We start from the raw sequence: 12427 nt of genomic DNA on the forward strand, positions 1-12427 counted from the left end.
TTTCTAAGCTATTAATAAAATCAAGAAAAAGTTGAAAATGCAAGGTACCTTTTTATCAGTACCAAGCTGTTTTTTTAAGATACACATATTTTTCAGTCTGTTCTTGCTCCCTCTGGTGGTTCTTCTACTCAGAACCTATAATTTTGTTTGTATGGTTTGTATATGACATGTATTTGTATGATTTGATATATTGGCTACAGCTGCATATGATGATTTCACTAATTCTGGAACCTAACTCTTTCAGACCGGGCATTTGGCAATGGAGACATTACTGTCTCTCACCTCAAAACGAGCTGGGGACTGGTTTAAAGAAGAACTGCGACTTCTAGGTGGTCTTGATCATATTGTAGATAAAGGTATATTGGAAATGCTGCTTCGACAGTGTGAAAAATTAGTGAATCTTACTAAGAAGTTTACTTTTCTTAATGTTCATTTTCTGTGGTTAAAAATAGAAATGTATTTTTCTCAGCAATGTTAAAAATATAGTACACAATTCGATATCAGGTCACTGGGAAATATTAGTGACTTCAATCTGTTGCATGTGGGATTGAAAGTAGTTTTAAGGTTAAACAGAATATGTATAATGTTGCATATAATGTGTGAGATTAAATATGGTTTATCTTAGCCAGAATACAGATTACTGTGTTACATATCTCTGTATAGTACACAAAATACAGCACACTTTTTCTAGAGTAAAATCTCATTTACAGTCTTCTAGAATTATTTTCGGGCCTGATATTTTTTTTAACTGAATATCCCAGAGGAAGAAGAAATGGTGGCTTTTTTTGTTTCCTTATTTTTTTAAAGAGATGTCTTGGTTAGGTTTTTTGGATCGGCATCTCGCAGATAGGAAAAGGAACATTTCTAAAATGAATTCTTGAGCTGAATAAAGCTTGGTTTTAAGTAAGCAGGGGGGTGGACAAAGGAACGATTGAAGAGATGAAAGCGTTCAACTTGCACATGGTTTAAGACTTGTAAAGTGTGGGGAGAGTGTGCGTGCTGTATCTTTTTTTTTTTCTCTTCTACAAAACAGTGCATTACAGTTAAGGAACATAGTCATGTGCTGTACAATCTCTTCATTGTCAGTAGAAAATAAAATACGTGAATAGGTAATTTGTGGCAACAATCACAAAGTTTTAAAGCCAAAATTGTAAGTGGATTTTTTCATTTATTTACTTGGAGAAATGAAAAATTTTGGAATGCTGATCATGTCTTTGTGATTGCTTTCTAGTGTTAGGGTTTTGCAAAGTGTAAAACAAGGTTGATAGCTAGTTAGTTTGTACCCTTGGCTTTTGAAGACCTCTTACTGATAGTGGAAAACAACTTCTTTTTGTTGCTTAGTTAAAGAATGTGTGGATCACCTAAGCAGTGATGAAAATGAAGAGAAGTTGGTTGCTTCGTTATGGGGTGCAGAAAGATGTTTACGGGTCTTAGAAAGTGTGAGTATGAGCAGATGCATTGCATTTCTGAAAACCGCTTTTCCTCTACCAGACCTTTTCAATGTTACATTTTTTCAATACATGGTTATATAATAATGCTATAATGTTGATTATTTTTTATAGAAGATACTAACTTTCTGATGTTTATCAGTGTTCATGGAATGTTTGTTTGAAAGTGTCTTTTAGCATTCTCTAGGTATGTACAACGTTGCAAGTTTATTTTTGGCAAGAATAACTGAATGTAGCATGATGCTTTTTCTTAAGTTCCTACAAAAAGCTGCTGTTTATGGATGTTGTTTTCGAGGCATGAGTTTGACAATCTAGTGTGTGTCTAGTAGTAATGGATCATTATAGAAGCAGTATTTTCTTAGAAGCAATAATTCGATGTATATTTTAAGAATTGCTACTTTCAAACATCAGCTTGTTAAGCGCTGTCCCAGGGTATAGATTCAGGGTTCTGCTGTGGCAGAACATTCTGCCACGTGGTTTCTGTACTTCTGTATCAGGGAAGATAGTTTTGTCTTCAATGCCACAATTTTGTGTGGCATTGAATTTCCTTGGAGTTTTCACCTTGTAATATTGGACAATGATAAGTGAAAGTTTACACTGGGTGATAACCAAGAAATGTGGAACTAAATAAAGTGGGGTGGTAGTGGAAGGGAATGCTTCTCTTTTAAAGAAAAAAAAGTCCCATTTTTAATATTACTTTCTCCTCCTCTTTTTAGGTAACTGTGCATAATCCAGAAAATCAGAGCTATCTGATAGCATACAAAGACTCGCAACTCATAGTCTCCTCAGCTAAGTAAGTTGTAACAGAAGACATTTTTGCAGAGCACTGCATATAATAGAGGAAAAAAAAATTGTTATACCAGAAGATTCTAGGGGGAAGAACCCCACAATTTCCACTGTTGCTTTTCATTAAGTAATACTGAAGTTAATTTAGAGGAGGGTACAGGTAACTACCTGAGTACTGCCAATATGTATTGCTGCTATTGTTGGCTCTGCAGAAGCTGCAAACTGTGGATTCAGCTCCTTCTGTACCAAGTTAATAGGAACACAGAAGAGGGCAACTGGGAAGCTACTTTTATTTATTGTGTTTTCGCTATGCATAAGTGTTTACTGAAATGGAGCATAACAGAATTGACAGTGTAACTAAGAATTAAAATAGCGAAATACTGTTCTTAGCTGTTCTCCCTGGTAAAGATGCTTGTACAAACACCTCTAACCCATTTATTAATCTGGGTGAGGTCTCAGTTGACTGGCAGAGATTGTATCCCTCTTGTACTGCTCTTCATAAGAGAACAAATTAAGCTGAAAATTTGACTCTGCAGACCTCACTGGAAACATAATTTCACGGTTGTAGGTTAGATATTTTGAGTATTTCTTTAAACTAAAAAAAAAAAAAACCAAACCCCACACCAAAACAAACCACAGCTTACTATGCTATTTAGACCAATATATATTTTTGAAATTTTTAGTTTTGTTTGTAATTGAAATCAGTGTTGTCAGTTTAACGTCAAACTAATGTCATGCAGTAGAATCATGCCTGTGGTCCAGAGATTAAGATTTTACTGCTAGGAAGTCACGTGTCATTTATTTATTTCTTACAGAATGGAAATAGCTCTGAGGACAGAACAAGAGAACATTTAGATAACATTGTCAGAATAATGTTTTGCCTTGATGGTCAGAGGATATGAGAGGCTGGGTTCCTAGGGAGAGGAGATATCTTTTGTAAGACCATGTGATGAAGCTGGAAAGAAAAATTAACTTTTGCTCTTGAAATCTCAAGCTGATAAAGCTCTAAGCCACAAAGCTTTCCTGGTTTTTGTTTTCACAATTTCAGTTGACCTTATAAAAAGTTTTGTAGGTGATAAGTTTATTATCTGTCCCTACAGACTGGGCATCTGAGCATCAGAAAAATGCTGCATAAGCTCTGTATTTGAGGTTTTTTTCCTGGTGCAACAAGTATAAAGGTGGAATGTCCTGTATGTTGTGGAGGTAATTTTGTTCTGCATCTTCTCCCTGCAGAGCACTGCAGCATTGTGAGGAGTTAATCCAGCGATATAATCGTGCTGAAGACAGTATCTGTTTACCAGACAATAAGCCTCTGCCTCACCAGAATGTAACTAACCATGTGGGTAAAGCAGTGGAAGACTGTATGAGGGCCATCATTGGTGTCTTGCTCAACCTGACAAATGATAATGGTAAAACAAAACAAAAAAATTTTTTGCATATTCTGTGTTAAAGCATCAAATAAAACATTAATGTAAACCCTTTTCTTATACTGATTATGGTTTTCCCATGTACAACACAAAGCAGTTATGTATGGTAGATGCTTGCTTTACAGTAACCAGTAATTTGTCTTTGCAAATTGGATGAGTAATTGCAAGTATTAAGTGTTAAGATGCGTGCTTTGGCTAAGAGAGTCCCGTTTGTCTTTAGGGCCAAAAGGTTTTTATCAGACTGCTTGCAGTTATGAAAATGAGTATTTTCAAAATTGAGTCTCTAAACTCTTTTTGTTTACAGAATGGGGTAGTACAAAAACAGGTGAACAAGATGGTCTGATAGGCACAGCTATGAATTGTGTGCTTCAGGTTCCAAAGTTCCTACCTCAAGAACAGAGATTTGATATTCGGGTGCTGGTAAGCTATTGTATTTGTTACATTAACATAAAATGATTTGCCCCCTTCTTGTGCATTTAACTACTCTGGTTCCAAATTAAGGAGCAGCCTCTATAGTTTTCATTGACCATGTATATACTGAATGAGATACTTAAAAAAGATTTCTGTAGGGATTTTGTGGTTTTGAGCTCTAACCATTTTCCCTGTGTTTGGTGGGAAAAAGTGCACTGCTAGATGAACAAGAGATTTAGCTAAATAAGTCTGTGAATTATCTAGTTTTCAAATTTCTTTTCAACTTCAGAAATACGGTGGATGTTATTGTTTGAGATAAAGGCTTCATCAAATTTACCCCAGCTTATGTAAAATGGGTCTGTGTGGCTTAAATAGCAACAGTGCAAATGTCTATGTGAAGGGTCTTTTAAGAATATAAGCTGAAGGTTGGACACCTGAATTCCTAATCTATAAATGAAATCTCATCTTTAAAAGTGTTTTCGTTTTCAGAACTGGAAAAACGGAGATTCCTGCATACAAGTTCTAGTATACAGGGATTTCAGTTTTGCCTTATATTTCTTTAAATCCTGATCCCTCTGTCTATAAAACTATTTCATAAAGGTGTGTTAGTAAGTTATGTATCCTCAGAAAGATAAGGCCTAAAGATGACATTTATCTGGATATGTGTTTTTTGCTAAATTATCCTTTTCTAATGTGTGTAATCCTCTGACTCTCCAATTCTTGCAGGGATTGGGTCTGTTGATCAATCTAGTAGAATATAGTGCTCGGAATAGGCACTGTCTTGTCAATATGGAAACATCATGTTCTTTTGACTCATTCTGTGCGGGAGAAGGAGATGATAGCCTAAAGATAACTGGACAGATTGATGCTGTTCAGGCTTTAGTGCAGGTAAGAAATGCAGTTTTCCTGTAATAGTTACCATTTCTCATTATCAGCCTGTCAAGGGGGAAGGGAGAACTCGGCAATGAAGATTTGTCAAATTCTATTCCTGTTTAGTATTTTGAGTACTATAGCATAGTGGGGAAAGAAGGGTGCAACTCACAACTTTGTCTTTTTCAGTACTGTCCATTACAGAAACAGCTTTCCTGGTAAAAGACAGTGGTATCATTATTACAGATGTCCAAAGGCTGCTCTCATGCTCCATAAAGCTTTCTTGTTCCTATACGGTTTATTTCTAGTTTTCTTGTTCCTAAATGGTTTACTTCTAGTTTTGTTTTAAACGGGCTGTAAAAATTGTAAGCTAATCTTGTCTTACTTTGCTTCCATAGATTTCTTTTTTTTTTAAGTGCTATCTTTATGGGAGTTTGTGACTTTAAAAAAAAAAAGTCATGCTTTATAAGAGCAGTAAAATATGGATGTAATGAATATGGATGTGAAACAGCGTTCTCAAATGTTGAATTGACTAACTTGTGAAAAAAAGAAATCCACCAGTAATTTTGGTGAACGAGTTCCACCATGCAAACTAAAATAAAAGAATTGAAAGGATATTGAAGTACAACCTTTTTATTTCAATTGAGATAATTTTATGGATGCTTTTAGCGGTTCTTCTAATTAACTATGTGAAGTAACTGTTCAGCAGCAGACAAAATCAACAGTAAAAATAATAATATTAAATATCTTAACATATATACCTTGGCAAAGCAATATTTAATAAAACTGGTGGTATTATGGTTTGGGAAATAATTTGCAAGATATAAGTGCCCAATATGAGATTGCTGGTTCAGTCACATCCTTGAGTCATTTTAAATTACTCTTTCAAATTTTTGCTTTTTACACATCAAGGGAAAAGCTAAGAGAGCAAAGAGGGGATAGCTAGCATGAAAAGAAAATAAGGATTGGTAGAGGACAAAAATGGACAGGAAAATATGGCAACTTTCAGTCTTCAAGCTGTGTCTCAAAGAAAACGACTAAACATTTACAATGCCCAAGAGGAGCCTGGCAACTGGTTCAACACTGGGGAGGGAGGGCGCCCTTTTCTGCAGAGCACAGCGTTAGTGTTGGGGTAAATTGTATTTTCCTTTGAAGAAGAAAAGGCTATTGTTAAGAAAAGTATTGAAGACTAACTGTATTAAGGGGTGAATTGTGAAGGGGAAATAAACTTTCAAGTATTAATTCAATGTGTTTAGGGTTTAATTTAGAACAGAAATTCTCCTGAAATTTTTCCCATTAGCTATTTCTTGAGCGTGAGCGAGCGGCACAGCTGGCAGAGAGCCAGACAGACGAATTGATTAAAGAAGCTCCTACTGCTCAGCACGATAAGAGTGGGGAATGGCAAGAGACAAGTGGGGAGATACAGTGGGTCTCCACAGAAAAACCCGATAATACTGAAGAGAAAGATAAGAAGGAAGAAGATGATGAAGAACTTGATCTTAATAAAGGTATGTTGCCTGGTTGTGATGAGCTCAGAAAAGGCAAAGAATTCTGTGATCGCATAAATTCCCACCCCATCTTCTGCTTCCTATCTACATGCAGTCTCTTAGGCTGAGATTTCCTCAGCGTGCTCCCCAGGTGAAACTATTGCAGATCATAAGTAGGAGCAGTTTAGAGCTGAAACATGAGAAGTGGAAGAAGTTACGCTACTTTTTATTTTCTTAATAGTACTTCCTATCTGTTCCTTCTTAAAAAAAAAAAAAAAAATCCAAACCTTTTTAGGGACATTCTGTGTAAGAAATATTCTGGAAGTGATAGCTTTTAGGCCTTTATCTTGTTCTTCTGAAACAGTCCTTGAAAGTTACCTGCCTTAATTTTGTTTTCCAGGGTATCATGACCCGTTCTTGTTTCATGCTACTCTTAGGTTTTGTGGTTTGTGTTTTTTTTTTTTTTTTTTCCCCTCCTCCCCTCCCTATTTGCATGTGTGCTTCTTCTGTCCCCATCTTCCTTGTGTCTGAGTTCTTCTCACTCTGTCGGTGGTATCTCAGGTACCTGTGTAATGCCTTGATGTGCTGCATCTTTGGTAGTTTGTTCCAGGAATTTGGATATCTCTAAGCTGAGTTATGTAGTTTGTGTCTGGAAAATATATCAGGTCTGAAACATCAGTCCTTGTTTAATCTCCTAATAGTATGTGGTGTGCATTACTTCTAATAGTGTTTTAATCTTCTAATAGTTGGTGTGGTATATTACTTTCTCCAACCTTGCTTTATATCCTTCCTCCTTTTTGTAGCTCCATCAGCTGGTGGCTGCAGCTATTTGTGGTTTGCCCTAAAATGCTGTCATTAGCAAAAAGTGCTATATCTGTTATCCTTAATACAATAAACTTCTTTTGGTGGAAGTTTTACTGGCTTATAGTATCACATGAAACATTTATATTTGTATGTTGGTGTGTTAAGCATACAGTTTGCACATTAAAATGGCAATTAATAAAATACTATACAATGTAATGAATTGGAAGTGAGTGAACACCGTTTTTCTGTTCAAGAATATGCTGCTGAGTTAGTAAGTATGGAGTTTGTCTGATTCTTGCCTCTGAAGCCTCAGTCCAAAAGCTCATTTTGTTTGAGAAAAAAGAATTCTGAAAAGTGATAATGAAAGATTGTATCTGAAGCAGTAAAAGATACCAGCTGCTTAGAGAATACAATACACTTGGTTGTCTCTCTTTACAGCTCTTCAGCATGCTGGGAAGCACATGGAAGACTGCATTGTGGCCTCATACACAGCATTGCTTCTAGGCTGTCTCTGCCAAGAGAGTCCAGTAAGGGAATAAGTCAATAACTTGCTCTTAAGTCCAATACAATTTTTAGTGAAGTAATAATTTGCAGTATTGAAATGGGTTTATTAAATTAGTGTTCAATGTGAGCTAGTACATTGATGAAGCTATGCTGATGTATATAGTTTTGTGAAAAGTTCCCAGAGGTATTCCGTCCAAAACAAATGTTCTAAACATCAATACGTTCATCAAAATCAGTTGGAATTGAATATTTAACCTCTTCGGCCTCTCTCCCCTTCGCTGCTAGTCTTAGCCAACGAACTTACTTTGGAAAGCCAAAGGAAAATTGGCTCACCTGTTCCATAATTAGAAAAGCTTGCTTTATTTTTCAGTAGTTTCAATAAGCAAGTTAACATCAGATTTGTTTGGTTGGGGTTTTTTTTGTCTGCTTTATTTTTTCCTCCATTGAAATTGCATGAAATTGTGTATGTCCATATTAGTTGAAGATGATTGCCTCAGGTTGGAAATACATAATAGAAAGCTGAAGTTAAAACTTAATATGGAATATGGAATTCTAATGGCTGAGAACTTCATAAACTCTCCTGTGAAATATGTGCTCAAATGAAAATGAGGTTGAGACCTGCCTTCATGCTTGTCTAAATTTACCATGATGGCAGAAATGCTCTTTAACATCCTGTTCTGTACCTTTTGACTGATTAGCTTCCATACAATTTTAGTGTTTGGAGTGGTACTGACAACAAGTTCAATAATTCTCAACCCTTAACAATTATAAAGGGAGATTCTGTCCCCGTCAGGTGGGGTTTTTAGTTCTTGATAATCTTGTAGGTCCTGGGGAGGTCTGATGGTGGTAATGATCTTTAATGAAAAAAAGAAAAAAATAACAACAACAAAAATATTTGAGCAGTTGTTGTTTCCTAGAAACATAAATGCCATGAACATATGAGTATTGCTTGAGAGACTTAAATCATAGAGATGACAGCAAAAGCCATCATAATAATGCTAGCTATGAATATACTTGTCTTATTGCATCTCACATGCAGAGTAATATAGTTCTGTGTCAGAAAAATATTTCCCAAATTAAAATAGATTGGTTTATTTCTTAGATCAACGTGACTACTGTGAGGGAGTACTTACCTGAAGGGGACTTCTCGATAATGACCGAAATGCTCAAAAAATTTCTCAGTTTTATGAATCTTACTGTAAGTAATATATATATATTTTAAATTGATGTGTGTAGATATTTTTGTGACTGTGTTTTCTGTTAATAGTCCATACATTTTTAGAAACATTTAACATTTTTCAGTTTGTGTCTTTAGAAGAGCACAGGATGATTTTCTGGTTTTAAATACTGAAGAACCCATTTGTCTGTCATTATTTTGGTAGTAAATGGTATGAAACTACTTTCATTCCATTTGATTGTGACTGGTCAGGAAAATATTTTTGAATCCTCTGTCTGAACCTAATTGCTTTTCCTGATATGTAATCCTAAGTACTAAAATTCTGAGATGAGCATAGTTCTCAAATATTTTAAAGACTTATTACAAATGCTTGTTTGTTACTTCTGTTTTCTATTACGTTTTCCAGTGTGCTGTTGGAACAACAGGCCAGAAATCTATCTCTAGGGTGATTGAATACTTGGAACACTGCTAGATACTTAACTTCCGCTGCAGGCACTCTAATGCTGGAGCTACCCTTAGACAAAAGAAGAAGTCATGAAAGAAGTCCTTGAAGGATATACCAAGAGCATTCATCTGTATCATTCGTGTTCGGATTTTTAAGGCTACCTGGTCTCTTAACCATGCATTCAGCGTTTTCTAAAAGACAGTTACTACATCAATCTGCAACTATCAAAAATGAGGGGAAAAAGGTTCTGAGGAAAATAAATAAAGAAACCATGCTGTTTATGATGCAGTGCAGTATTTAAATATTTTTTGGCAGGGTTTACCCTCCCTATCTTTTTTTCTTGCTTTGTTCGTGACAAGTTTCAAGGGGAAAAACTTGCTGCTGATAGTGCAACTGCTGTTTACTGTTGAGCCACTGTTTCATGCCAGCCAGGTGCAAAGGCAGCTTAGCTACTGAGGTATCAAACAAATGTTCTAATAAAGAAGTTCTGGACAGCAGCACCGCTCCTATTTGAGTTTAATTTGCTCTTGCTTTTTTAGTACTAGATTATTCCAAAATCATAAAATATAAATTTTTAAATACTTTTGTGATTTTAACTACTGTCTATATTTAAAATTTGTTGGAATCCAAAGAGGTGAGGATTGGATAGTTTATTTTTTATACTGGTTTGATTGAAATTAGGTTGTTGAACTACTTCTCAGTTCTAAAACTGTCATGGCCCATGTACTGTAAAATGAGAGACCATAACACTTTGTAGTTCCAAGAAGCATGCAAACCCATAAACACACAAAGCCATTTGAGGGTATGTTATCCACAAAAGAAATAGTAACTGTAAAAAGTTGTGCCCTGTTTAAAAAAAAGAAAAAAAAATTAAAAAAAAAAAAAAACAAACTCAATCCCAGGGTAGTTTACACTTCTAACAAGCAAAAACTTTGAAATGCTGTTTTAATTTGTTTCAAGGAAGCACTCAAGATGTATTTTATAATGCTCAATACAAAGAATTTGGATGTTTTAGGGGGAAGAATTTTAAAGAAGCTAAAACACCAATGGGGATTAATGTTTCCAGCTGACATAATCTTTCTATTTCATTCTTCTGTAGTATGACAAAGTTTAAATGCATACAACACAAAGCCTTAAATTGCTGATATAGGTAAGATTTTGTTCAGTCTGAGGTCTAGTTCACAGCAAAGCATTGTGTTTGAAGACTTAAGTGGAACAAAGAATCCCAGAAAATACATGACTTTTTTTATCAATTTTTTTCTTGCACTCATTATTCAGACCAACAGAATTGGTAATTATTTTTATTAAGCTGGTCTTGAATATTTGCAGACTGTTCTGAGATCTGCTTCATCGACATTTTTAAATACCTGTATAGGTGGTTACATCATGTTATTCCATTGAATTTGTAAAACTTGAAGCCATAAAAATATTAGTTCTATGTATAATGAGGGGGAAATAACAGGAAATCTAACCTACTTTTAGATCTTGTGTTATCTCCATGTATAAAGTTAAGAACTTGTGCTTTTGTATCAGTGCCAGCTGTAAATTTTTTTACATACAGTGGCTGCCTTCTATGTCTTCCTATTTTTGATAATGCAGATTGTTGGGAATTCTGTAAGGAAGTAACTGATTAGCGGCAAAAATCCTATGTTGGTCATACTTTTTTGCGTTTTCTCTCATCACCTTCTAAAACTTAGTGTATCAGTGTAACTTAGAAAAGTTTTTGAGGTTGTATTCCCCTTTGTTTAAAAAAACCTCAGTATTGAGAGAGAGAGAGAGAAGTTGTATGTAAATGAGCTACATCAGGAGGAAATTCTTAAATATTTTGCCCATCTACCTTTCTGATTTTAGAGATTTTCACTTATAATGGGATTTCAAATTGATTATATACTTTTATGTGGAGAGATGGCAAGAGAAAATACAGATTTAATGATGGGGGAAAGCAGGGACAATTACCTTTCTTTGTTACACTGGTAATTGTTTGGGAATTGATTTACCTCAGTGTTTAACAGGTTTTTTGGGTTGGTTTTTTTTTTTTTTTTTTAAATGTAACTAATTGTCAAGCACTGACAAATGCAGAATTTTTTTTTTTTGAGGGTGGGGGGAGAAATCACCCTGTGAACTGCAGTGCATTTTTGTGTGTTTAGACCCTCAAATAACTCTGCATTAAAGGGTACTTGAGGCCAACTTGCAAATTAAAGTTTTAAAGTAACTTTTTTTCCATTGTAAATATTTGTGTAAATACTCTCAATTGGAAATTAGAACAGTAGAGTACTTTTCTGAATCCAATCCTATTTTTATTTTATACAGTATTTCTCAGCTGTGATCTTTGGAGCAAAAGCCAACGGCAGGAAAAATAGTTTGTACCAGTTTCATGAAGTATGTCTTTGGGTTTTTGTAAATAATTTTAACTCAAATAAAATTGCTACTTTCAATACATATCTTGTCTTTTAACATGTAATAAAACACTCCTCTGAGTGATTGCAGAAAGAAGGCAGTGTCAGGTAAATTGTTAAGGGGGGGGGGGGGGGGGGGGGAATAATAGAGGAGCATCCTGAAGGTAGTGCTCCATTTTTCGTTGATGTGTTGAGACAACAGAATTCAGTGCCTGGACCTGAGGCTGTGGTCAGTCAAAAGGCTTGAATTTTTCTGGAGATGATGTACTCAAATCATTTTGGAGTTCTCCATGCAAGTTGCTATTGATCCTTCAGCTGAAGGGGCACGTAACAACTCTGAAGAGCTGTAGTTAGAATAACAAAGATATGCTAAAGCATAGGGGCAATGGGGCAGTTCTTGTTATGGTGATACTTTTCACATCATGGGGGATGTTAATGGCTTCTTTCTTCAGTGAAAAATGAGAAAATTACCATGAGCATTGCTCTGTTTCTCTGTTGGGATGGATTTTCTCCCATGGATTTTTTCTTAATTGATACAACTAGCTACAGGTACAATATGCAATAATTCGTGAGCTGTAAAGCGAGTTGAATATGATGTGTTGTCTCTTGCCACTTTAACATGCATCAGCATTATGTAACTTTATTTCTGTGCGGTAAAGGGATGTTACTGGA

General features: G+C 35.4%; 1 protein-coding gene across 5 annotated transcripts in view; it reads left to right on the forward strand.

Moving 5' to 3' along the window:
* WAPL (WAPL cohesin release factor) overlaps positions 1-11798 on the forward strand; it is a 72877-nt gene extending 61079 nt beyond the window's left edge. For all 5 annotated transcript variants that reach the window (XM_075505253.1, XM_075505255.1, XM_075505254.1 and 2 more), the window contains 10 exons: positions 245-356; positions 1342-1439; positions 2165-2241; positions 3468-3643; positions 3966-4081; positions 4799-4960; positions 6243-6450; positions 7672-7760; positions 8840-8935; positions 9321-11798. In XM_075505253.1, the coding sequence (XP_075361368.1) occupies positions 245-356; positions 1342-1439; positions 2165-2241; positions 3468-3643; positions 3966-4081; positions 4799-4960; positions 6243-6450; positions 7672-7760; positions 8840-8935; positions 9321-9386 (1200 nt within the window). In that variant the 3' untranslated portion in view covers positions 9387-11798. The remainder of the gene's footprint in view (positions 1-244; positions 357-1341; positions 1440-2164; positions 2242-3467; positions 3644-3965; positions 4082-4798; positions 4961-6242; positions 6451-7671; positions 7761-8839; positions 8936-9320) is intronic.
* Positions 11799-12427: the final 629 nt, after the last annotated feature.

The sequence above is a fragment of the Mycteria americana genome, chromosome 6, assembly GCF_035582795.1.
Source record: "Mycteria americana isolate JAX WOST 10 ecotype Jacksonville Zoo and Gardens chromosome 6, USCA_MyAme_1.0, whole genome shotgun sequence".
NCBI classification, from domain to species: Eukaryota; Metazoa; Chordata; class Aves; order Ciconiiformes; family Ciconiidae; genus Mycteria; species Mycteria americana.